Source organism: Sylvia atricapilla, chromosome 4, assembly GCF_009819655.1.
Source record: "Sylvia atricapilla isolate bSylAtr1 chromosome 4, bSylAtr1.pri, whole genome shotgun sequence".
Taxonomy (NCBI): Eukaryota; Metazoa; Chordata; class Aves; order Passeriformes; family Sylviidae; genus Sylvia; species Sylvia atricapilla.
In genome coordinates this window covers 59,410,001-59,437,055 of record NC_089143.1, presented here as the reverse complement: position 1 = coordinate 59,437,055, position 27,055 = coordinate 59,410,001, and the positions used below count along the sequence as shown (strand labels likewise).

The following is a 27,055-nucleotide window of genomic DNA, read 5'->3' as shown; positions in this document are numbered from 1 at the left end:
AGTACACAGAATATTTGCCCATATAATTTTCGGGGTTTTTAAGTCCTCCATAGTATGTGGATGCCATGTTTTTCAAGTAGAGTGATTAGCCAAAGGTATGATTTCTATAATAGTGCAGAATAGGTGATTTTATTGGAAAAAAAATTGGTATCACTTTAATTTTAACTGCATTTGTATTGCAGAACAGGGTGTCGTTAAATCAGTAAGATTTAATTGATTTGGACGAACCAGACATCTGTCCTTATATGTGCCCTTTTCCTTTTAATGTTCTTTCATAATCCAAGTAGCTTTTATTTTTAGCCTGGGTGCTCGGTGGTGAGATGGAAGGTTGGCTGTGTGAAGTCAGGTGCTATTTTTGGCTCTGTATTAGGCTTCCCAGCCATGCCACTTGAGGAGAGAATCTGTTATGCTGACTGGTGAGCTGGTGTGATTAATGCACCTATGGCAAAGATATCCCTGTCTTGTAACTGGAAATCCTCTTGTTTGTTTTTCTCTTGACACAAAGTGGATTATGTTCACAATGACAAGCTGCACTTGCTGATTTTCTGTTTCCAATTTCCACTTACTGCATGTTCAGTGAGGCTGTTGTTTCTTCCTGTAACTCATGAAATTGAGAAGCGTGGCATTAAATTTCACTGTTTAATGTTCTGAAATTGTCAGCTCTTGTTGAAGTAGTGGATAAGGGAAGGGATGTTCAGGGATGATTTGTGTTACGGAGACAGATGAGTTGTACAGGGTGATTCAAAATTATTCAAGATTTCCAGAATTTTAGTCCTTTTCAGCTGTTATTTTCTGATGTCTAAGTAGCTGCACATAATCAGTGCAAGATTTGAAATGCCATTTTGCAGACAGATCAGTTTTGCCCTTTGGAAAAACTGGTGAACAGACCTTGCCAGAAAGTCCTACTGCATTGGAAATCTTTAAGAAATAGATACATGTAGGAACTCACTTTAACTTATGCATATTCCTACAGCTTATTTTTCTTCCTGTCATTGCCATTGCAGTGAGGATGATGTGTTTGGATCACACCCAAATGCAATCTTCCATTTCCACGTGTGCTCATTTTCAGAATTAAATTCTTTATGTTAAAGATGTTTAAAAAATATATGCAAAAATCTTTTTGAAATTGAGATGAAAAACTGAAGTGTGAGATGTGTTCTATTCTGTCATCTGTTCCCAGCAACTGTGGGGCTGTGTGAGTCGTGGTGACCTGACTACTCTGTTTATTCAGTATTTCTGCATTGTCATACTGTAATAGGCGTTTCCTGGGCTTTCTGCCAGACTTTTTCTGTTTACCAGGCAGCAGGCAAAGATTTAACATTTCTGTTTCCTTTCTTCCTCCTTAGATTCCCTGTGGGATGGAAGGGCTTGTCTTTTCCTTTTTTCACTGCTGTTCCTTGTCATGGAGTATCAGTGGAAAGAGGTTCATTTTCTAATGGTGTCTGTAATTATGTGACACAGCCACTGATTAAATAGTCATTTAAGAAGCTGGCCTAGAAGAATTGCTCTCATTATGGTCTTTGTTTCAATTTTCCCCCCTCTTTTTTCTGTTTTTCTAAATAGGTTAACGAGCTCCCTTTATCCAAGGCAGGCAAATTCAACATTTACAAATTATTAGAAACAGAAAACTTTGCTTTTCTGTCACTGCTTACAGAATTTATTAGACTTGAAAGACAAGACAAAAGGATGCAAGATGCCAAACCTCAAATGATAAATTGGACAATGTCTTGTGGAAGCTCTGACCTAGAAATTGGATTTATTTCATAGATTATTGCAGTGTCCAGCAGAGCTGAGGAGGCCCTCAGACCTTTCCCAAGCTGTGGTTGTGCAGAGCTCCATGAATGTGAATAATTTCATTGACTGCAGTGGGACAGCTGTGAAGTTTAAAACTAACCAATGGCAATGGGTTTAAAGGAGACTTTTAGAGTAATGGTAGACCAAAAAAAAAGTGAATTACTTAAATTAAGAAAAATAACCTTCCACATGCTCTTTAATATCTGAGGTAATTTTGCTGGTCGAGATGCACAGCCATATAACAGAAAATCAAGTAATGAATTTTAAATTTTGCAACAGAGTTGATACTTTTGCGTTCTCTCTGCATGATCTGATCTGTCGCCGCATTTCACGTTTCCCTTCCAGACAAAATAGTTGTGCATTTGAGCCTCAGAAATTAAGAGGCATTTGACCTAATTCCAATTATTTCCAGAGAACAAAGGAGGGATTTTTGTCCCTTCTTGTCTGCTAATGACCTCATGGAAGTTGACTGTTGGGAAGTTATTGTGATGCCTCGCATAGTCCTCATAGCTACAGCCAGGAGGAAAAGTGTGGGTGTCTAGGGTCTTACCGAGCTTTATGTCCTCAGAGTTCAGGGCTCCCCAGCCTACCCTAAAGCTCCTTGGGGCAGATTTGCCCAGTCTCTGTAGCGTTTGAGCCCTGTCAAGCCTTAAGTCAGAGGTTAGCAGCTTGCTTACCCTTCTCTTGGTGTTGTGTAATCTTGTGCACATTGGGAATTCCCAGAGGAATTCTGTAGTAGAGCTGTCACAGAGGACGCACATAAGCTGGCGAGGAACAGAAGCTTTTGCAAGTGTCAAGTGCTCCTTCATTCCACCAGCAGGAATCTTACCAGTTTGACCTGATTTTCCAGGGTTACTGCAGATCTGATGTAGCAGTGGGTTCTGCTGCTGTTCCTGTGTGAAATGTGGGCTTCTGGCCCTTGAACAGTTTCCTTTTCTTTTTTTTTTTTGCCTGCTTCCAAATTGCTGAGCACCCTTGCCCTTGACGCTTTGTCATTTCTGTGAGTAGGTTGTTAATTAAAAAAAAGAATACTGGCAATTACAGTGTTTTTTTAAAAGGGCATGTCATGGTCTCGTTGGTTTGACTTTTCTCAGTATTTCTCTTTCCTGGATGTATTCTAGCTACCCCATCTGGCTGTTCCCTCACTGAAGACATGTCAGGAAACATGGCTCAGGATAACCAGGCAAACAGCTGCCATAATTTAGCACTGAGCTCCTTGTGTGCCTCTTGGTTAGTCATGAAGGTCATTGATGGCTTAGTGACCAGTTGAGAGTATTGGTCAAACACATCCCCCTTTCCCTTGGTTAAATTATTCTGAGAAAGAACAGAAACCAAGGGGATTTCCCAAGGTAAAATATCCTGTGTGAAAATCACGGTACTCAGTAGGGAAGGGTGGGAATGCCCTTTTCACCTTCCTTTTTGAGTTCCTGAGGCTGCCCAGAGGAAAATTCCTTTTGAAAGTTAAGCCTGCTCCTGTTGGTGATGGAGCTGAAATGGCAGACAACTGACCTGTTTCTGCAGGAGTGCTTTCCTTGCATTTTGTACCACGGGACACACATAAACCCTGGAAATGTAAAGGCTGGCAGCTTCAGGAAACACTGCAAGAATTTTAATAAGGCTGAATGGCGATGAAGAGGAAGTGGCAGTGCTAAAAGTATTTCAAAAACGGAAACAAAAATGGTGACTGCAAATATGACCTGACTAGTAAAATAGACATATATTTGACTTTTGCTTACTCAGAAAAAAACTTTATGCAAGGGGCAAAGGGGCAGAACTGCCAGGACAGCACGGTTATAATCTGTCCCAGTCAGAGAGACAGCATTTCCCACAAGAAATGTGGAGACCCCTCACACTTGAGGCACTAGCAGGGAGGTTGTATCTAGATTTGGCATGCTGACATTTAAAAATTTGCTCACATCTTTTTTCAGCAATTCATAGGGAAAAAAAAAAAAAAAACCCACTGCAATCCTTGAAGAATTTCAGCCTCAAATGCTTGTCTCAGCTGCTGAGCTGAAAATGCATTCACAAATCCAGCTGTTACTGTGCATGCCAGTTTTCCTAGTTTTCCTCTTGCCTCTTATGTTCTGTGCTTCCTTTCCAAAATATTTACACCATATCCTGTTTTCTTGAAGTCAGTAGATAGAAATATTTCTTCCATTGTTAAAACAAATACAAATCACTTCTCCTGACTTTTTCAGGTTTGATGTTTTGTCTCCATTTTCAGCTGCTGCTGAGAATTTTTCATCCAGAGAAGCTTTCCCCAGACAGAGGGTGTGGCTCTTCAGGCTTAAACTGTGCAGTCCTGTTGCTGATTACTTAAATGGAGTCAGACATACTAAATTAAGCCAAACTATTTGTCTTTATAGCCCTTCCTTCTACATTTAGAATGAAGCACATTTGTAGAGCTGGGATAAACAAAATTTACCCAGCAAGTGCCTGGCTAGGGGCTGTTGATATATGATCACAGAACTCTTTTAGTGCTAAAGATTTCAGGGAATTTGAATTTCCAGGAATTTTTCAAGTGTTTATAAAACCTTTTTGGCTCCAGTCTCTCTCTCTCTTTATTTTTTTTAAAGTATTTTTCTTCTGGAGATTGGAGGAAAAATATTTTTTGGATAAGCATTCATATATTTATTTTAATTTTGGTCCATTGTATCTTCATCATAAAGAAGAATCAATAAATACATGATGAAACCTATTTATAAACAATTGACCATTATTCACGTTTTTTTTCAGGAGAGGAACATATCTTCTGTTTGTTAGATGAGGTGGCAGCAGGGATTGATGTAAATCACATTTCAGGGCATGTGTGGTGGTAAGGGGAAAGGGATTTCCACATGGATAACAATTTGTATATTCTGATCCAGTGGCTTAATCTGACTGAAGAAGTATTTCTTTGAAAAGAGCAAACTTCTTTGGTTTTCAGTATTTGTCAGAAACATAAGCCTATTTGGGAAGGTGATGGGTGTATGTGACATTAAAGCATTGCACTGGCAGACAGCAGTGGATCAGGAATTTGATTTTTCAGAGAGATGTGTTTTTCTCTTTCTTTTTCAACACCCCATGTTTGTGGAGGGGTTTTCTGCATTTAAACCTCATTTTTTGTGCTTTTAGCTGTGTGATTTTGCAGTGCTTTGACCAGTAATTGTCTTGCAAGCTGCTGTTAGTCATGACACTCCTGTAACACAGTGCATATTTAGTCATGTGTACCTCTTTAAGAGAGGTCTCTGTCAGAAACTTCAGTGCCTCAAGATTTCATTCCTTCACCTGGGGGCTTTCTTGAGCCCATCAGGGATGCCCGGAGTGGTTGGCACATGGTCTCAGAAAGCTGAGGAGAGAATGCAAGTGAAAGGACTCTGAGGAAAGGACTGTGTGCAAACCCAATCCCGTCTCACACATTCTCCACTCTGCTGTGTGTAGAGACGTATTTTGGAGAAAAGCAATGCAGCAAGGGAACCTGAGCAGCCTTGAGTTGTCAGAGGAGCACCAATGAGTCATTTCTTGTTTTAAAGAAAGGGATAGCAGTGGAGTTACCAGGTCACAGGCCATGTTTGTCTGGGAAGGGGTGTTGTATTTAGAAATAAATAGGGTGTAACACATTTTAAACATGTTAATTGAAACACGCAAAGTCAACAGAAAAGGGCATTTAGCACTAAGTGTGACCCATCAAAGAGTGGGTAAGACTATGGATGGACAGTGGAAAGAGAAGCAGCATTGTCATACACCAGTTTGATAAACTAAATCTTGGTCCTTAACCTTCTGAAATACAACATCCTATCCATATGCACAAATTCCACTGCTAATGAAACTTAATTTTTTTTTTCAAATTTTTTTTGTTTATAAACTTCTAAACTGATTGCATCCTGATTAAAATAATAAGCCCCTCCCTCCTGTGACCTAAGTTTGGATATTCCTTAGAGTGGAATTATGTGATTTAAGAGTTACACCATGGTGGATTTGCAGCATTCAAAATCACATGCAAACAACTCAATAATTTCAACTTAATAATTTTTTGAGCCCTGAGCCAAAAATTTTTATCATTAATTCCTGTATATACATTAGTTTTAATTCTGTAGGAGATGAAGACTTCATCTTAACATCAGTTTGAACTTTGAGAGCTGCTCCCTTGACTTTATTACAATAAAAGCCTAGAAAAATAACTATTATGTTGTGCTTTTAGAAAAACGCATTTTCATTAATTCAGTTCTTAAAATGCTTTCCTCACCTCATTAGGTGGGGTGATTTGGGGTTGGTAAATTCTAGCAGGTCTTTATTCTTTGTTGCATACACTGGTTCAGTATTTTTTCCATTCTTTTGTATTTTGTGTGTAGCCAGTCTGGATTATTTGTGGGGAGAAGAGTGGCTTTGAGCATTCCCTGCTGGAACACAGCAAGTAAAGCTTTCTCATAGCTGTGTTTATCTGGCTTTCAGTAATAATTGTAATGAACACCTTTTGCAGTAGGGTGAGTATTTTTACAGCAATCTGTCCTGGTGTGTGAGTGCCAGGTGGGAGCCATGGGTCAGGCACACCGTGTGTGTGTGTGTGTGAGCAGGCAGAGGCTGAACTCCAAGGTAAAGGTGCTGTGTCTCCACCTCCAGCAGCTTATCTGATCCCTGGCACTCAGGATCACTCCTGTGTAGTTTTGCCTGGGGAAGCTCTGTCTACACGAACAAGTCAGGAAGGATATGCGGAATGATGCGTTTCTTAAATTCTTTATTCATTCCCATTTCCTAGTAGCCGTTTTCAGCAGATTTTCTGGAGCATTTCTCAGGGTGCTCCTGTCATCCTTTGTGCACAGATCTGAGCCTTACTTTGTAGAACTGCTCTGCAGACAACAAAGGGACGCTGCTGCTGGCAGTTATACCTCCGTGTATTTCCCAGACTCTGACATCAAATCTGTCATCCCTTCTTCTCAGTTCAGACTGCATGGGTTAAGGGGTGAGGTAAGGTGAGGCTTTCCATCAGAACAGAAAGATTAATTTTAGGCACTGCCAAACCCCACAGCGTTTAACTCCAGGCTGCTCGAAGCAGCACTGCCAGGGCATCAGTGGCAGTGGTGGGCAGGCACAGCTTGTGGAAATGGCTCACAGGTTGTGAGCCATTTATTATTGGAAATAATAAATGCCCTGCTAGTGCTGCTGTGTCCTGGATGTGTGTGATGTGTTCTGGGAGCTTTCTCACAGCTTTTCCTCTTGGCTTGGTTGCTGGATTCCAAAAATCTGTGGAAATGATGAGTCCTCTCGGTTAAGGAGCAGAGAGGAATAAATCCCAAGTTAGCAAAACTTCTCTTAAATTTGTGCAGCCTTTCGAACCCAATTTTTGGTGCCTCTTTGGTTAACTAAAGACACCAGTTTCAGGCAGTGCTGAAAACGCCTCTCATCAACGAGACCAAGCTGTCATGGCCTCAGTAAGGGCGACAAAAAAACCAATGAAAGGGTTTTGGTGCGGGCTGTGGCCCTTTGGCTGCATAGCACAGTGACACAAATGCTGTGGATCTGGCTGCTCTCCTGGGGGAGCTGCCATGACAACTGCACTGCTGGTGGGGAATGCCCTGTGCTGGGGCTCCCATGGAGAGCTCTGTGTCATCGCCAGCCCCAGAGGCTCTGGAATACTGTAGGCACCAGAGACCCCTCCCTGTACTTCTGCCAATGTGTGCTATCATCACAGTGGGTGTAACATGCAAATGGTCTTGACAGGTATCTGGGATGGGGAAAAAAAAATAAGCTGGTTTCTCTAAAAGCAGATTTTTGCATTACTTCTTGGATATCATGGCTTTACCAAATGATTCTGACTCTTTCTTCTAAATGTCGTGTGGGCATGCAATGTTAAATAAAAAAAAAAAAAAAAACAACTATACATTAAAATTTGAATCTGTTTGCATCTAAAAGAATAGCTTGCTACCTGCAAACACTTGTTTCCCTCACAAAGAAATTAGAATGGCCTCAGTGGATTTTCTTGTTGTGGCTTTTTGGTTTTAACTGTTTTTAAAGCAGACATTTGCTCCTTCACAGGGTGATTTTTATGGACTTTCAAGGACAGAGATCTTTTTCAAGGCCTTTGGTTTTGTGTTTTTAAAGAATATCTAAACCATCTTTTTTTTTCTGATATCCCAATCCTTGACACACATTCCTTGGATAACATCATTATCCAAGTAGCACCATTACTCAAATAATTAAGAACAGACAACTGCAAAGAGCATGGAAGGGACTCTATTTCTGTATTTTCTTGAATATGAAATACCTTTTAATAAAAAGGGGAAATGTTTCATGAATTTTTTTAGCAGGACATTAAAACATGGAAATTAAATGCCTCAGAACATAAAAACCCCCTATTTGCAGATGCAATCACTTTAACTCAACAGATCTTCCCAAAAGCAATTAATGTATTCTTAATAAAAGAAGCTTTGATATTTCAAATGTGTTTTCAGATGTTCCTGTCAAAGCAATGTGTGTGTGTGTAATTATAACAAAAGTCATCAGCGTGCTTATGTAACTATAAGCATAACTACAGGTGCTAATAGTAAGAGCTTTTGGAGGCAAGGGCCAGTCCTATTTTACATTCTTGGCCCTGATGTTTCCTGCACCGCTGGAGAGCTGAAGTATTGCGGAACCGGAATGCTTCTGTCATTACAACTGAACATTACGGTGTCGCTGTGAGAAGCTGAAGACAAACTTATTAATTGTTGCTGTCTAACTCGAGATTTCGTTTTGAAAGTGCTGCCTGTGTTTATTTTGCTGTCCAGGTAACGTGCTTGCAGGACTTCTTTGGAGATGACGACGTGTTCATCGCGTGCGGGCCGGAGAAGTATCGGTATGCTCAGGATGACTTCGTGCTGGATCACAGTGGTAAGGCTGCACATCCTGAACCCTCTGAAACAGGAAACTCTCCATCCCATTCCCCTGTTCAGCCCTCAAGAGTGGTGTGATTCAGGAAAATATGCATGGGAAGACGTTTTCCTGTGGATAAAACAGTTTTGTCAAACCGTGGTCTGGATTCTGTAAGCCTGTTAAAATGCACCAAAAACCTGATCCAGTTTCCTGCAAAGCAGACACTGTCCCTAAAGTTACATGGAAAGCAGAATTGAATGATGAGAGGTTCACTCATGGATCTAATGAATCTAAAATCTGCTAAAGATGTTCACTTTCTGCATCTGTGACTCTAAGATAATTTCCATGTTGCCTTCTTCACGAGAGTTTTGAAAAATCTTGTATATAGCCACGCTCATTTCCAATCTTGAATGATCCTGCCAGACAATTCACACGCTCCAGTCTTGTCTGCTATAGACCACAGGATCTTGTATGTATTTGGAGGTTATAGGGGATGTTGGGTAGGGAAGGAGGTGAGACAAACTGGGACTCTGTGCCCCTGCTGCCTGCCTTGGGCAGATCATGAATTGAACTTGTTTATGAGAGTTGTTCTTCCGTAAAGAAAAGCTCTGTAATGTAAGTTCAAGGAAAAAGCAATCCTCTTCCCAGAGAGTTTGGAAGTTGTCTTGGAATATCAAATCACATAAATATGTTGGGTTTTTTTTTTCCTCCATGTTGATGGAACTGTAGGATGAGTGGAGTAAAAGGACCTTTAAAGAAACCATCTAGTCCAACTCCTGGCAATGAGCAGGGACATCTTAAAAAAAATTAAATTCAGGTTACTCTGTTGAACCTGACCTTGAATATTTCCTGGGGTGAGACATAACACCTCTCTGGGCATCCTATTCTAGTGTTTCACCACTTGCAGAATAAAAAATGAACAATAAAAGCCTGGAAAAATAACTGTTATGTTGTGCTGTTAGAAAAATGCATTTTCATTAATTTAGTTTTTAAATTGCCTTCTATTTAGTCTGAATCTACACTCTTTTTTTGGTTTAAAACCATTCTTCTTGTTCTATCACTACAGGTCCTATTAGACGTGGGGACTTTTTCTCTCTTTATTGTTTGAGCTGCAGAAATAACCTGTTTTTCTTTTATGAAAAGAATTAATCTCTGGTAAAGAAAACTTGCCCTGGCAAGAATAATCAGATTACTCCAGAGGAGCTTCAGGTTTTTTAATTTTTTTTTTTAAATCAAAACAACAGCACCTGCTGTTCCTGTAATTTTCACACATATCATAATTTCATTACAAAATGCTCAGTTGCAGCAAGAAGTACAGATGTATATCTACCCACATAGATATACATTTGGATATATACATTTGTTGATATATATATATATATATATATTTGGCCTGTACATTTGGATGGATGGAGGATTCAGCTGCCTCTCATCCTGCTGTTCCTGCTAGGGTGCTGCTTTTCCAGAACTGCTTGAATATGTTGAGTCAGTTAGTGTGGGGGTGACCAAAAGGGGGTTTTTTGAACATAGTTAACAGCTAAAAAATTACTTTATTCTTATGAAGGAATGGAAGAACACGGTTGTATTGACTCACAATGTAAATCCCAGTCTGGGCATAATCCTAATTTCCCTAGCAGGTTTTAAGGCTGCAAATCTACTTTTCCCATTACACAAGGCGCAGACTAGTTGAGCTCATTTCCTTGCCTTTATATCTTTCTTTCCTTTATCTCTTCAGCTTTGGTGGTCCCTGCTTTCTCTAATAGCTCTGGGGATCTTAATGGATAAAAGCAGGTTATGTACATGACTGGCAGGGCATGCACCTCAACTTACTTTTTTTCTGATGACATGGCACATCCTAGTGATGACTGTGGCACCAGGGACAAAATAAGGAGAGAAATTTATGATCCCATTTGGAGCGATTTGCTAACGATGCTAACCATAAGAATTAAAATGTTTCCAAAATGTCAGTGCACGTGTGCTCATGGGTTCCTTTCCCACTGAGGTTGTTATTTAGTGATATGTAGCTGATGGCAAGTGACAGTAATCTATTGTTTCAGCCTTCTGGAAACAATAGGCGTTTTTCACCTGTTCAAAAATCGGTCACAGCATCAGTTTATTGAAAAAGAAGGGAAATAGTGCTGGCTGTGCAGTTTCCCTGTATGGAAGTGCCATTACAGCAAGAACCTTGGCATCAGCATAGGTATAAACTTAAATTGTAGTAGTAATCCAGCCTCAAGACATGAAGAAATGTTGTCTGCAGAGTGTCACATACAGCATTGAGTAGCTCAAACGGGTTCTGGTGAGCAGGTTAGAGTTGTGAGATGCTCTTACAAATCTGTTTGACTGAGCTGGGCAAAGATGTTTAGAGAGTGCTGGTGATTTTCTGGACAACCAATATCCGCGGTGGTGTGTGGAGGGAGCCTGTGCATGGAACTGTTGTCAAAACCCTTGACAGAGAGTTTGCTTGCCTTGTAGAATGTCGTGTTATGAAGTCTTACTCCCGCTCCTCTGCCATGAGGCACACTGCATCCAAAAGCCCAGGACCTTCACGTCGGAGCAAGTCCCCTGCCTCAGGTACTGCTGCTAGGAAAGAGCTGAACACAGCAAATGCACAAAAAATATTTTTTTTTAATAGGGTGAAAAAACTTGTTGGCTCTGTCTGTAATACAAGTGTTTCCAGGGGGCAGAAAAAAACCCCCTTTTTTCACTTTGCTTCAGCAATTTATTACTAATCTAAAATAAATTTGCAATTTTTTTATTTTTTAATCCTAGGAAGAAACATGGTTTCTATTTCTTAATTACAGGCACAAATAGTTTCAGTTTATGAACACTGGAGTAATTTGTGCTAATTGTGCACTTGGGATATGTTTCCAGCATGGTGCTTGATTTTCCTGAAAATTATTAACTGCAGGGTTATATATGTGGTTAAATTCATGTTCATTAAACTAGACTATACCCGTAAATTTTGAATTAGAAAGTTTCTCCTATATAAGTCAAATATTGTCAGAAATACAGGCCTTTTCCAGTAATTTTACGAAATGTACTTTACTGTGATTGCCCATTAAAAGAGACTTTTTCTTCTTGGGCTTCTTGTAATTTCAAAGAAAGGTGTTCACACTGTGATTTTGCCACCAGTTTGGCTGAACACCATATGTTCCAACCATCGAGTCTCTTATGTGAATAAAGGGAGAAACCTGGATTTTAAAAAATTTTTTAACCTCTGCATTTAATTTCTAAACACTTATTTTTCCCCTGAAGTCACACTATTGAATATGTAAACCTATGATGCTTTTTTTTTAATGTAGTCATAAGTGTAAGCTTCTGTGTATGTTTAAAACTGTGACACGTTCCATATTCTCATCTCCACTTTTGTTTTGCTTAATTGATGCTGGTTAAAGTCATTTTATCTTTGGGTTCTTTCAAAGTGGAATATTAATAATCTGTTTATAAAGGTTGAATGTTTAACTGGAAAGCTTCAAAGAAGGATTGCAGAAAAATGGATCATGAAGGGCAGGTTTTGCAACTGATCTACATTTCATGCAATTCTGTTACTTCCTGTGAGATCATGTAGAATATCTATCAGCAGTGAATTTTATGCAAAGTATTTAGATATCAATGCTGTCATTTCCATACTTATTTCTACTTAGACCCTCTTTGGTCTGGTTAATTTTTAAAATGTATGCAAAGTGTCTGGTATTTATCCTTCTACTTACTTGCCTTTTTTTTTTTTTATGTAGTCTTTACTTATCTTTTATTTACCCTTCTTCCTTCCTTGCATGTTCAGAGCTGTTTAATAACTTCTTTCCTTAATGTCTTTTTCCTTTGTGTCAAATATATGAGTACAGTAAAGAGGGGTGGCCACTCCAGTGCTCATTCTTCAGCAAAATCCCCAGGTGAGCCATTACTATTATGGCTGTATATCACTAGTGTGTCTCCTCCCTCTCCATTTACCTGTATTTTTGGTGCTGTATTTGTGAATATTTTCAAGCTTGAAACACATTTTGCATTGGATGAAACAGAGTCATAATGGATGTTGGGTTGTTCTGTTTTGTTTTGTTTTTTAGTGATGTAGATTATTTCAGTGAAATAATGCTTTTCAGTTGTTGGACATCTGCTAATGGTGTCAAAGTTAAATTTTTAAAGGTATAATTGATTGCAAGAAAAGCAGCGCAAAACCATCTCACATGTTTCAATTTTATGTGTAGTTCTTTATTTTTCTTTGTTTTCTTGTATTATTTCAGCCTAAATTCTAAAAAAACTGAGGAATCGCTGAACTTTCAGTTCAAAGTCAAAGCGTTTCTGAAACAAGTAACATACAAACTGCTTAGCAAACAAATTCAGTCTTTGGGTCATACTAGAAGTTAACAATTTAAAAGATATTTATAGATTTTTAAGTTTTAAACATTCCTGGTGCCAAAAGTGTAGCCTGGCATGAACTGCTTCAGACTGACAGGAAAGTTTTGGGGTTTTTTCTGTGTATTCAGACTGGCATGCACATGGAAAGAAACCTCAAAAGAATTTATGCATAGAAAACAGATTAAAAAGGTAAGTTTGGCATACACAGGGAATAGCCAGCAGCAGACAGATTTGTGCCAATACAGATTGCTAGGTTATTGATTGATGGGGGAAAAAAAAATTCTGCTGTCTGAAACAGCAGTGTCATGGTTCAACTAAGCACCACACAGGCACTTCCTGACTTCTCTGCTTTCCTGCAGCAGGATGAAGGAAGTGAATTGGAAGGGTGAAAGTGAGAAAATTTATGGGTTGAGATATGAGTAGCTCAATAACTGAAGCAACAACAGTAGTAGCAACAATAATGCTGCAGTGGAAGTAACAAAGAAAGAGAAATAAAACCCGAGAAAGACAAGCGATGTGAATCAGCAGCTGACTGATGCCATCGTGTCCCTGAGCAGTGTCCCCTCTGCCAACATTCCCTCCCATTTTGTTGCTGAGCTAGATGCTGGGTGGTCTGCAGTGTTCCTTGGATCAGCTGTTCCACCTGTGTCCCCTCCCAGCTCCTGAGGAGCAGAAAATGCCTGGATGCTGTGCAGGCGCTGTATTAGCAGCACTTCCCGGCACAAATCCAAAACATAGCCCTGTGGTAGCTGCTGTGAAGAAAATCAATTGCAGTCCAGCCAGAACCAGCACCAGCAGTGGGCTGACTCCCTGCAGATGGAAAATCATTAACCTGGACAGGGTCTGTTGCAGCTTTTGCTGTTGTTGTTTCTGCTGGGCAGCTCACGTGCAGTGGGTCTCCGGAGGCACTGGCAAGGAGGAATCTGAGACAGCTCTTTCCAGCAGGATCCTCAGCAGAATGTGTGCTCTAGAATCATTCAAGGACAGAATTTGGAAGGGACTTGCGAGTGTCACCTGGCTCAGAAGACCACCCTTCCCCACTAAGAATAGCTGATATTAGCAAGGAGCTACAGTGCTGCCAGTATCAGCTGGGCTCCTCGTCCTTAGGCAGTCTTGGGAGGGAAGGACATTATGTTAACCAGCCACTTTCACTGGAACAATTCAGTGGTCCTGTCAGTGCTTAAAGAGGATGGTGGTGGCTTAGATAAGGAAGCCTTACAGTGGTCATGTGCAGGAGGTAGTGATTTTTCTGTGAGCTGTATAAAAGAATCTTTGAGCAAACAAAAAGAAATTTTTCTTCCTGTGGTAATAGTTTGTCATCTGGAAGCAAACTCTTCTGCTGAAGTGTCTCATTGTTGGTCATGCAAGAAGCAGAAAACAGTGAGATAGTCACTAGCCCTTGCCATGGTCATGCCTGCAAATTCTTTCTCAAACAAGGATTTAATTGATATGCCAGGTTATCCAGAACAAATTGCTGAAGTCTACAGGAGGGTAGTGTACCCTTAGATGCTTTCAGCTTCTCAAAAAAAAAAAAACCAAAAAACTGCCAAACCTTTAAAATCACCTATTTTTCTTACAGGCAAACATGGTTAAAATCAAGATGAAAATATCCTAAGTACACTGAATACTTTTTAAAGAAAATACTAAGGTCCTGTGACAGAACTGGGAATATAAATTCAAATTATTAGGCTTCAAGATAGATTTATTGTGTAGCTAAACACCAGTTAGTTGTATCTTAACATCATACACTAGGGGAGATTTTTGTGAAAAACAGGGATTTGTGGAGGTTGCAGTGAAGTCAGCCTGGCCAAGTGACAGATGGGCTGCTCATTTTGTAAAAAACAAAATCCTTGAAAGGCATCTCCCATACTCAGATAATGTTTGTACTCAGATAATGTTGACACTGGGTCAGTGGGCACTTGTAAAATAAATCCAGTAGTTTAAGAAGTGACCCATAACAGACCTGAATCTGCAAAGGAATTGTGCAGGTGTATCTGTTATTTAATTTGAAGCTCAGTTTCTGTTTACCGAGTTGTCTTTTCTTTCTGGAAAAACAATTCATCACTGTGCTATGAAGCACTTTTAGCTCTGAAATTTCTGCCGAGCATTTTTTGTCTCCCACAAAAAATGAGGATCAGCTAGAAAGAAGTGATGTCTCATCATATAACATTGCATCATATTTGTGTCTGATGGACAGCGTGCTATTCTCTCTGCATAATGAAATTTGTCAGTTTGTTCTTTTCAGAAAAAATGCAAGGACTGACCTAAGTCATATTCCATACACCAGAGAGATAACTGATGTTCTGTGAGGCCTGTCTAAAAACCTGGGTTTAAAATGAATGAACTCTTTAAGTCAAGAGGGAGGGTATTGTGTGTTTTCAAAGACACTTGTACTTGTTGGAAGCTCAAAAACAACCTACTAGCTTTTCTCCTGTTGAGGTTTTTTTTCCCCCTAAATCAATAAGTTTTCTGTCATGCAAACAATTAATTCTTCTTGTATTTGAACAACAAACAAACTTGTGTTCTGTGAAACATTCTACTTAGAAAGTAAGGCCTTGATCCAAACTGAAGAGGAGGAGGGTCAAATATCCTTAGAAACATTTTCTTTCTATAAATTTTATGGTGTGATACCACAAATTATTATGCAATTTTTAAAGGCTGTGGCTTTATTTTTTTTTTTTTTCTTTGTTTGTTTCTGTACCCAAAACTCTTGTCCTGGCAAAGGACAAAATGGGCTTTTTTAATCTCTGGGATGAAAATGCAATATCTGTGTGTCTTCTTGATCCCATATCCAGCCACATTTCAGGGTGCAGCTTTGTGACATGCAAATGTATAATTTATTCCTAAATGCTGAGGAGTCTGTTTTGATCTTTGATTGTAGAATTCAGTGGTAACTTTTAAGTTTTAGTCATCTTTTCTTTCATTTGTTTGCTTTTATTGCTTTGACCAGTTAATGGAACCCCAAGCAGTCAGTTATCCACCCCAAAATCTACAAAGTCCTCCAGTTCTTCACCAACAAGCCCAGGCAGCTTTCGTGGACTTAAGGTGAGTGCGAGAACCATCAAACCTCCTCAATTTCATTGTTCATTGGCTGTATGATGTTAGTGCTGAAAGAAAAAGCTGTAATTTTGGTGGGTATCCTTGCAAGTATGATTTTTGCTTATGTGGAGAATAGATCTGAAGTAAAATTCTTGTGATTTGTCTGGGTTGAACACTCAGCTTAGGAAAGGCAGAGCGTGATGCTGGCTTGAATTATGCCACTTTGTCCTCCAAATTTTCCATTGTTCTATGGACTGCAGAGATCCTGCAAACAATTTGTGTCCCTTCAGCCTATATAAACGTAGTATTGTATTTTCAGTACCTTATAGTTTGTAGCATAGCCCAAGTTTCATCCAAAGCAGACTGATTTCTGCCTGGCAGCAATTTCACCCCTCAATCCAGTCTCCTGCCTGAAAGCCTTTGAGGGCTTCCTTGGGGAGCATCCTGATGTCTGGCAGATTTTTCTGTGTTGCACCAAGAGATTTCTCTTCCTCTCCCACATCAGAACTGGCTGCATTTGCAGTTCTTGGAGGCTGCTCTGTGCCTTTGACTCAGTGAAATAAAGGGAACAGTCTGGAGTACAGGGGAGCATCTCATTGCTGCGTTTGTGCAGCTGTCCTTTCAAGGGGAATTTTCTTATGGAATCATCAATTGCAGCCTTTCTGGAAGCAGACTTGATGGTTTGCACTGATTATTCTGATCAAGTAATCGCTCCTATTGGGTGACAGAGGGTTTGTGAAGAGGCTGAATAATTCTGTGGAAAACTGTTTTCTCCATTAGGAGGCTGGCTAAAGGACGTGATTTGAATTGTGCTCACATTTGGGGTTTGACATGCTAATTGTTATCAAGTCTTGTTTTGCAAGGAGTATGGCACTGGTTTCTGCCAGACTGCTGTGATAATTCTGACAAAGGATTTTGATTCATTTAATTTATTTGTTTGTTTGTTTGTTTGTTTAAAGGTTTTGGTAAATTTTAATTGTGTCTGTAGCTGTTTGGTTAAATAATTTTCAAGAGCTGTAATAGCTCTGACAGGGAAAATTATAACTCTGTGTCTTAAAATCTGTCTGGACAGCTCCTCTGTGGAGCTTACAGTAGAGGACACCAGAATCACTGGGCTCTCAGCTGGTCTGCACTATATTTAAGAAATGCTCTTTGGTCTTTCTTTAATGAAATTACAAGTTTAGAAACAAGATCATTTGCCTTGGTTTTTTCCACTGCTGCCTGGTCTGCTTTTAACTGATTAAAGCTCCATTAAGGCAGAGGTAATTCTGATAGCAGCAAGCAATTCTCACCATAGTGGACATGTTCCCTTTCACTTTCACTTGAGTAGGCTGCTGTACTTTTTCAGTTTGGAGTTTAATTGGTGCTGGGTACTAGTGAAATTTCGTGCCAGATAATTCACTCCCATGTGATCAAAGAAAACTGCAAAACCAAATTAAGCATCTCAGACCTGATGTGCTACTGAGATAGTGAGCCCCTCTTGTTTTATCCTTTAGGATGCATCTGTTTAGCAGGAGTGTCCCAGCTGTGCTCCTGAGACTAAAGATAGGGAAAGTTATCTGGTGAATCCAGGGGGGAATTCCAAAAGGAACAAGTGTGCTGTAGAAGTGAGGATTGTTCTGGGGAAGTATAAAACCAGTAACAGGGAGGCATAGTTTTATGCAAAACCAGATTATTTTAAAGAATTCATACACCTTTTCGTGAAATTGAGGGGGTTTTTGTTTGTTTTTTTTGTTTACTCTGATGAGAAAAAAGGGGGAAGCAGGGAGCAATTTTATTATTTTGAGATTATTGCTTTTCCTTATGGTTTAATAGTTCCTTGCTGCTAAGACTGCATTGCTGCACAGACAAGCAGTCTGGCTTCCTGCACTTGTAGAAATAAGGTGTCATGACTACAGCTGAATGAAAATTTAGATATAAATACCATGTCAGTGACAGAATAAAGTGTATTTTAGAGTTTTCTGTCTTTGGGAGTTCAATATTTTGAGCGATCTTTTGTGTACAAATCATATATGTTTGTTTTTTGTAGAGGCTGAAACAGCAGGACTGAATAATGGTTTTGTATAAGCTTGAGGCAGTATAAAAAAGGGAAAAAAAAAATCAAGGTTGATGTTTCTGGTTCCTGTAAAGAGCAGAGAATCAGAGTAACTGCACTTTAAAAACTGTTCTATTTGAAAAGCCAGAGCAAAGTGAAATATTTTACTATAGATTAGAACCTTGCTAAGCTTTTTGTAGTTTGACAGTCAGCGTGGAGCATAAGTGATGTGCCAGTCATCGAGGCAACCAAAAATACTGACTGCAGCAGCAATTTCTTCTCAGTCTCAGACACTGAATCTTATACCATATTCTCTGAATGCCACTATTCCTTTCAAAAGAAGTCTCTTCAGTCCCCAAGGATTCCTTCTGCGTCACAACTCTTTGTTAGGAGCGGTATGTTCAGGCACAGAAAATTCCTCACAGGAAAGACTCCTCGTGAAGAGTTTATCTTTAAGGGGAAGGGCCTTATTTCTGTCCTTGTGCTATTAATTGTGCAGTGCATACAGTAAGTCCAGCATCCCAGGCTTGCGGAAGTGTTTTAAGTAGTGGACTCTGAGGCTGTATTGAAGTCAGGAATTAAAGCTATGTCTCAATAATAGCAAACACGATGGAATTTCTCCACAAGCCCAAATAAAAGCCTTTATTCTGGTCAGTGACAAATGTGGATACTATGTACCCAGTACCCTATATATTCTTATTCAGGCTGTTTATTTTTAACATCCCAGTATTATTCTGTAACTCAGCATTTCACTTAGCAGAGGCTTTGTTTCAAGGTGAAGATTTAGATATAAAAGTTAACAAATATGGGCACGAAGTAAATGACTACTCTGTAGAGTATTCTCTTTTGATCAAACATGCTGAGTTTCTTGTTTTTCTGTTGAATTCCCATGGAGATGAAATGTGGTGCATGGGTTAATAATGATGGTAATGGTGCATTTGGTGTCACAGGACAGCTGACCAAAAGGAGCCCTTTTGCTGTTCTGTGGGCAGTGGAAAGGTTTGACATTTTCCTTTGGTTCTAAGTGTACATTTCTGTGCAATGGTGTTTGGGGTGATTTGACTCTTAGCTCTTCCAGTACATCTGTCATTCTGCACACATTGTACCATAAAAATCATCCGGAGACTAAATTAAATCTGGAAATTGATGTAACTTTGGAAAGTGATGTCATAACTTCCTTACGCTTACTTGAATTGCTTTGTCGTCCCCTCCTAAAATTAAGGACCACAAAATCTTTCAAACTTTTTAAAAAGAAAATAAAATCACACAAATAAAGAGGCTTTATTTGGTTGAAGCCTTTCTTAGATTCACAATTATGCTAAGTAGCCTTGTGTTTGAATTTCTCTGGGTATTACTTCTGCAATTGATGGACCAAATGACCAAAGTGAAAGGGCATTAGAACCTGATCCAACAAATAACTTAAGTATTTGCTTAACTTTCAGCTACTGAGTAGTCCCTCTTACTTCAATGAGGACATTAATGTACTTAAAGTTAAACATGTGCTTAAGTGATTTGAAGGATTAGTGCCTATCTTCATCAAGGTTTTTAATCTCTTCAGTATTGTACACATGTGCTTTGTGTGCAGTTATATGCAAAGATTCTTTACATGTGATTACCCAGACTAGTTGTCACAGGGGCCACAGCAGTTCATAGAGGGATTCTTTAAGTGATGCATTTGCTGAATTTATAATTCATCTTTAAGGATCACTTAAAAAATACCAAGTTTCTGTCTTACACATTATGTTACTATTAAGCATTGTAATAATGAATACAACATCCCTATGAAATGCTGATTATATAAATAACATGTTATTTATGTTCAGAATGTCTTTTAGTCCTTTCTTACTCCAGCTTTTCAGGATCAATTACAATGACATAACAAAAGTGTCCCCAGATTTCAGAGAATACTTTTGCACAGTCCATTCACAGTTTCAATACAATACTCCACAGTTAGATTCACCATCACCCCATGGAGCTTCCCAGGAGTTAGGTATTCTTTTCAATATGAAAATAATCCCCAAATGTTTCCACAAACATTCGTGTCATGAGTAGTCTAATGAGTGCCAACCAAGGCACCATTCCACTGCAAAAGAACATGGGTTTGTATCTGTGGATCCTTCCTCACACTCTAATGACATAAAAAATAGAATCTCACCAGTTGTGGAGCTGTGGCAGAGCTAGGGTTAAAACTGCCATTTCATATTCTGATCACAATGGCAGCTTTAATTTTGTCTTTATTTTTCTACTCATTTTAGCTTTTTTTTGCTTTTTTTTCCCTGTTAATGTTTGGTTCCTTCTTGTGGCAAGAAGGAATGTGCCCAGTCATGGCATGCCCCGATTACAGGATTGAAGGAAGTTGGAAATGTGGGCTACATGTTCCCATGTATTGTCGCTCACTGAAAACCCAGAATAGATTACTAATATTTTAGGCTGATGACTAATACTTGGCCGTGGTCTGTTCTGGTATCTCTGCTTCATGCTTGAAGAAAACGTGACTGACTGGTTAAGAGACTGACTCATGATTTTGTACAAATGTCATTTAACCCGAATGTCCTTGTTCCTAATCCCTGTTAAATAGACAGATAACTCAGAAAGACAGCAGCATTAACATAGCCTGGGTTTAAGTTATTAGCAGGGAGCAGAGTAGTAGCTGCCTGCTTGCAGTTTGATGCTACTTCTATGCCAAATACTGGTAAACTTCATTGTTTCAGGGGCTCTGCAAAATTAAGTTGTACAGCTTCTAGTTACTGTACCTTTAGCTGATTTGGCAGCTCAGCTGCCACTAGAAACTTAAGCATTCATTAGCATTTCATGAGCCTTTGGACAATATCCCTATCTGTCAGTTCAGTTCTTTCCCTGACAATAGTGTTAATGATTTAAAATATTCAGCAGTGTAACCAGACAATGTCAGCTAAAAGGCAAAATGCTGCATTTGCATTCCCGGTGCCTCGAAAAAGCCATTTCAACAGACACTGAGCTTAAGGCAGAGAAGCATTTTAATCCTTCCTGTGGTGAGTGCTGAAAACTACCATAATAGCCCATGAAGAAAACAAGACCTGGAACTTCACAGGACAGCAAGAGATGTTACACAGAGGAGGGGGATGATCTAAACTTTATTTTAATTTCATGCAGCATCCCTGTACATAACTTTAGTAGGAGAGCTAATAAAAGCAGTGCATAGAACATATCCAGTATATTTCAGTATTTATGGCATTCGTTCCTATGCCTGCACCCCTTTTCAAAATAAAAACTTACCCTTATTTACATCCCTGGGCAGTATGACAAGATGACTTAAAGTAGAATCATGAAGATTCAGATCCAGTACCAATTAAGTTGTTAGTTCAGGAAAATCAGTTTTCTTCAGCTGTCATGCTTGAAAATCATTTAGATGTTTGTTTATTTACAGTGTCACACTTACTAAAACTGGATCTAAACCACAGGTTTTTTGTTACTAAAACGCAGTTACTAAATCTGGATACATATCAGACTGGTCTAACTTGAATGCTTGTAGGTGTTATAGATCTTCACATCTATAATAACCTAAAATATATCCCAATGGATGGCTAAATAAATCTGATTATCACAGATGTACCTGGCCACCTAGGCCAGAATTGTAGGTGCAGCTGAAAGGATTTTTCTTTGCTGTTTGCTGAAATCTGTTCAGCTGCTTATCTAAATAGAAATACTGTGACTGAATCTTAAATTCGTGCAAGTGACGATGATGACGGGCTTTGAGAAAGCAAGAATGAAAATAAGATGGGAGAAAAAATTAAACTGACTCCACATAAGTGTTCTTAGTGGGGTTGGTTTGTGGTTTTTTTTTTTTCAACTTTGCTGCTTTTTTGTATGGCTCTTTCTTGTGATAACCATCAGAAACTAGAAGTTCTTGTGTACCTCCACAGATCTCCCCTCATGGTGGATCTTCTTCCAACGTGAATGGTGTACCTGAATCACTCCGTTGCCACAGTCCTGAAGGTAGGACACCAATAATTGCTGGCAATCCTTGCCAAAATTTTGCTGTAGATGACAGTTGCATCAGCACTTTCAGATGGTTTCTGATGACTCCAAATCATTTTCTGCTTGGAGATGTTTGTTACCTTGTTGATTCCCCTTGGAAAAAAAAAAATTAGCCCAATTTATACATCAAGGCAGTCAAGTTAGGAAATAAATTTTGGTGGTTTGTTTGTGTTTTTTGTCCAGTGGTAGCATTTTACTGAACCTTGCTCTTCAATAGTCACTGTTAGGAACTTGACTGATTTTGAACATCACCTGCATTATCACCAGAAATGTGTTTGTGGCTGGATTGAAAGAGGAACCCTTCTCAAAAGGGCTCTTTGTGCTTCAGGGAGAACCACTGGGCAATCAACTGACCTTAGCTAAACTTAACATTTCATTCCTAGTCTCTCTAAAGCATTGCCAATTATTTTAAAATATTTTTAAATTTCATGTTGGAGTAATGTTTATTATTTTAAAAATTCTGAAATAAGCATCTATCATAATTACTTGCATTCTGGATGTTTTAGGAGCACCTATAAAAATTTAAAGGAGTTCAGCAGATAAAACTTTTTGAGTCTTTTAATATGCATTATAGCTGAATCTTATTTGCAATTTTGCTTTGAGTTTGCAAAAAAATCAGTCAAAAAAGTAATTTGAGCTCAGAAAATTTTAGATTAAGAACTTCTAACTGCATTCATTACTTTTAGAATATACCTATACAAAAACATAGCAAGAGACTTATTTGTGTTTTCAAAGGTCAAATAACTTTGGGTTCATCTTGTTCTTCTTTACACTTGAGATAAAACCAAGGGAATTGCAGTGGAGAAAACAGCTTACTTTTAAGTTTTGTTTTGCATTTGTGATGTTTTGTATCTGTGGAGCCCATTGGGGATATATTGCATCCTGCTGACGCTTCTCTTCAGCTTGCATTATTGACTTCTATATTTTTTTTTTTACAGGCTTGAATGGAAACAAGTTCTCAGGGTCATCTACCATTCTTGAGAAGTATAAAGTGGGGAAGGTGATTGGTGATGGCAATTTCGCTGTTGTGAAGGAGTGCGTGGAACGGTGAGCAAGGAAACTGTTCAGTCCTGCTGTTTGTTGTGCTGGATAAAGCCCTGTGCATTAACATAATTTCCTAGACAAGTGTAATGAGATGAAAGCGAGGAGCAGTTGCAAAAAACATGCAACACTTCAGGAGAAAAAGGCACAGGAAAACGTGCAGAGCTTCCTATGTTTTCTTCTACAAGAGCAGCAGAGAGCCACAGCTTTTTATCCCAGAAACTAAAGGAGGCATCACTTTCTCATGGTGCCTCCTCAGGAAAACCCACAGCTCTTCAAGAAGTCTCTCACACTACAGATGGTTGTGGATGACAGAAAATTCTATGTGGCATCTAAACAGAATTTGAGAGAGCCCCCCCTCTTCTGCCTCAGCAGTTCTGCTGCTGTGTGTCCCCACTGCCTGCTGCTGACGTGATTTTTCCCAGCTTCCAGCATCCTGTGAATGGAGCACTCTTAAAGACATGCAGTTGTGGTGGCTCCCTTGGGCTTCCTGCTTGTGTTTTGTGGTGTGGAGGAGCCAGACCCTTCACATGAACCCTCCAGTGTGCCTGAAACATCCTGTCTCCCTGTGGGGAGCCTTTGCAGACCTGTGCAGTGCTGCTGCTCTTCCTCTGCAAGCTTTGTGTCACACTTTGCTGCCAGTGCAAACATAACAGATGATTTGACTGTCGCTTTCTCAGTGTGGTTTTTTTTTTTAGAACCACCTTCTGCTGTCTTGATCAACCTGAGAGTTATTTCAGTTCCTTAAATATTATGAGGAATCTCCAACTTGTTCGCAAATACTGGGAAAACTCAACAAATGACTGTGAAAAACATAAATGTTAGAGAAATATTCTGTTACCTGATCCTCATCTGCTGGTTTTAGTTAAATTGAAAGAAAAGGAATTCTGAATGGAAACATCTCATTCCAGAACTGAGGTTAGACTAACAGGTCTGTAGTTCCCTGGGTCTTCCATCATGCCCTTGGAAGTTCAGTGTCAGCAAATGGAATGCTGCCCCCAGCCTTGTGGTCCTCTGGCTCAGGAGACTGGGCAGCCCAGCTTCCATCAGTGACTGCACTGAAGGCTGAGGCAAACAAAGCAGCATTCCATGCCTTCGCTTTATCTTAATGGCTGTTAGTCAGGTGACAGTCTTCAGCAAGTTCCAGTGTTTTCTTTCCAGCTCCCTTTGCTATTGACACACTTCAGAAAGCCTTGCTATCTGCCCCAGCACTGGCCAGTGTCAGCTCTAATGGGGCACTGACCTTTCCTCTCCTCTCCCTGCATGCACTAACACAGCTCTGTAATCTTGCTGCAAAGACCCACCTTGCTTCCAAAGAGCCTCTTGAGCACCACAAGAGTTCCCTGCTCAGCCCAGCTGGGTCTCTGCCACTTAATGTCTGGGAAAATGGCAATCTCCCACAAGAGCAAGGGCTACTGATCCAGTAATTTCTCACTGTTACCCACAGAGTCACTCATCTGTGCTTACATCCCAACCAGGTGATCCCAGACACCCCCTACACCACCTCCTTTGTTTTCCACTGCCCTTATCCTCACCCAGAGGCTTTCATGAAAGACAGCAGATTAAAAGCACAAGATAATGTATTTATTGTCAGAAATATAAGCTGTGCATTTTGGAAATCACTTAAATCCCACTAGAAATGGGACAAGGGCTGCGAAGTCACTGAATATCATCTGTGCTTTTTGGAATGAGGAAACTGGACCCGAAAAACAACCCTTCAATTATAAAAATTCTAAAAAGGCACAATTACGCTTCTATATCTAATTTTGTATGTGATCAGACCTTTATTGCAACATTTTTTAATTAATGTTATGTAAAATAAGTATATGACAACAGTTGCTAATAATCATGATGAGAGAAGAAATGCCAACCGTAAATGCTTCTCTTTTAATTCCTGTTAATTATACTTAATTTCTAACAGTGTTGTGCTTAGAAGCCTTAGCTGTGGAGCCAGGATCCTGTTACACAGCTACCAGCTGGGATGTTCTACAAAGAGAACGAGAAAAGAATAAGGTGGTCTCTTTTGTGCCTGTGTCTGTACATAAAGACACGAGTCAACAGATGGGCACTGACAGCTCGAGAAGAATCCCAGAAACCCGTCAGACAATGCTGGTGTGCGGTGATATTAGCACACAAACTGCGTGGGCTATAGCCACCTTTTTTCCTTGGGTGCTGCGGTAGAGGACATCTGCAGGAGGGATTTGAAGAGGGATGAATTGGCTTTGTGAATGTTAGCTCCCCTTGCTCACGGCACAGGTGCTGAAGGGTCTCTAAGTGGGTGCTGCTGACGAGTTGTTTTCTGATAAAATGGTGTAAAGGACAAATTGGGATTTTGATTTCCACGCTGAACTCGTGGCAGATCTTACATGGGGGCTGCAACATGAGAGGGTGGCATTTCACAGATACCATTTAGATAAGGGCTTCTATCTAAAGACCAGATCAGGTTGTAACTATGACAACCTCGCAGATACAGCTGCACTTCCAGGGCAGGGATTCTCGCCTGCAGATTTTCAATAATGCATAAATGGATGTTAGGTGTTAATTCAGTTCCTTTTTTCTGTAAGGTGCTGATTTTGACCAGTTGTATCTAATGCCAAAAGCACCCTGGAAGTTTGAAAACATGCCTGACTTCTGATTTTGTATCTACCTCCCATTTTATAGCAATGTTCTGATGCACACTGGAATCTGTTGGCACTGGCACAGTACAAAATATCAGCAACTTGGTCTTATGGCAATTTCATGTGATTTTTAATTCATCTATAATATAAGTAATAATTTCTTATTTGTTTAAAGAAAAAAAGATTAAGTTGTGTTGCTTTTTTTTTCCGCTCATTTTCTCCCCTTCTGGAGAAATGGAGATTTTTTTATTGCTTCTCCCTAAGGGATAAAAGACAAACAAGAGCTCCTTTCTGTGAGAGTATTTGCTGAAAACAGTAATCCTTTTTTACTTTGTATATAACCCACCCTGTTAAATGTCATAGGACTTTAGATGACTGCTGTAGAATTCCACAAAATGCTAAAAAAAAACCCCCAAAACAACAATACAAAAGCTCGAAATCAGTGTGCAATAAATTCTACAGGATTTTAGACTATCTGCAATGGACTAGGACATTTTTGCTCTGTTGAGTCCTATTGGATTTTTTTAGCTAGGGTATCAATCTTCCCATGTATATGTACATGATTTTATCTTCAAAGTTGAGCAAAGCTGAGCGGAAGGCTGAAGGCAGATTTTGCCTTAAAGGAGTGACAGAGTTGTGCCAGGTCACAAAGCAGAAATTGCAGCTGGATCCTGGGATTAATACACCAAGGGGAGCTGGGTTGTAGTAGTCAGGGAAACAGCAGGCACCAGTGCTGCTGAGGAAACGAAAACCAACCCCAGGTCTGCCCTCCGAATTTTCTCTCAGGAACCTGCATGGGCCACAGCATGTTGTTATGATGGTGTGTTCACAGAAAATGCCAGAATTTTTCTAATTAATGGCTCTGGTGTTTTTCTTGCTTAGGTCCACGGGAAAGGAGTTTGCCCTGAAGATCATAGACAAGGCCAAGTGCTGTGGGAAGGTAGTGTACAGCCATTTGCATGTGCACAGAGGCAGCACTAGCAGCTGCTCATTAGTCATAAGTGGTGGGTGTGTTTGGGTTTCCTGACTATTTGCAGAGTATCTCTTTAGCAAGATTATGATGTATCCAAGAAGCAAATAATACAAGCAGCGAGTGTTAGTCTACTAATAATAGAGAAAAAAAAAACAAACTTAATTGTTGCCTATTTTATTGGGCTGACAAAATGCTATTGTGCACCCAAAATTTATTGGACAATTTTGATGTGTAAAACACGAGAGGGGAAATTTGCAGTTATATGTTTATTTATGTAATTCCCATCCCACTCTGTCTCTAATTTCTTTCTGTATGGCTCAATGTGCTCCTTTTATAAGCAGAGCATGGATTTGA

General features: G+C 39.6%; 1 protein-coding gene across 3 annotated transcripts in view; it reads left to right on the top strand.

Moving 5' to 3' along the window:
* DCLK2 (doublecortin like kinase 2) overlaps window positions 1–27,055 on the top strand; it is an 85,334-nt gene that overhangs the window by 36,414 nt on the left and 21,865 nt on the right. For 2 of the 3 annotated variants that reach the window (XR_010743481.1, XM_066318058.1), the window contains exons 3-8: window positions 8,538–8,640; window positions 11,098–11,196; window positions 15,929–16,023; window positions 21,955–22,027; window positions 23,008–23,116; window positions 26,611–26,668. Coding sequence is in view for 2 of the 3 variants with exons in the window: in XM_066318058.1 (XP_066174155.1) it covers window positions 8,538–8,640; window positions 11,098–11,196; window positions 15,929–16,023; window positions 21,955–22,027; window positions 23,008–23,116; window positions 26,611–26,668 (537 nt within the window). In the remaining variant the exon portion in view is untranslated. Of the gene's footprint in view, window positions 1–8,537; window positions 8,641–11,097; window positions 11,197–12,467; window positions 12,516–15,928; window positions 16,024–21,954; window positions 22,028–23,007; window positions 23,117–26,610; window positions 26,669–27,055 lie in introns of all 3 variants that reach the window. The other variant, XM_066318057.1, reaches the window with a different exon arrangement.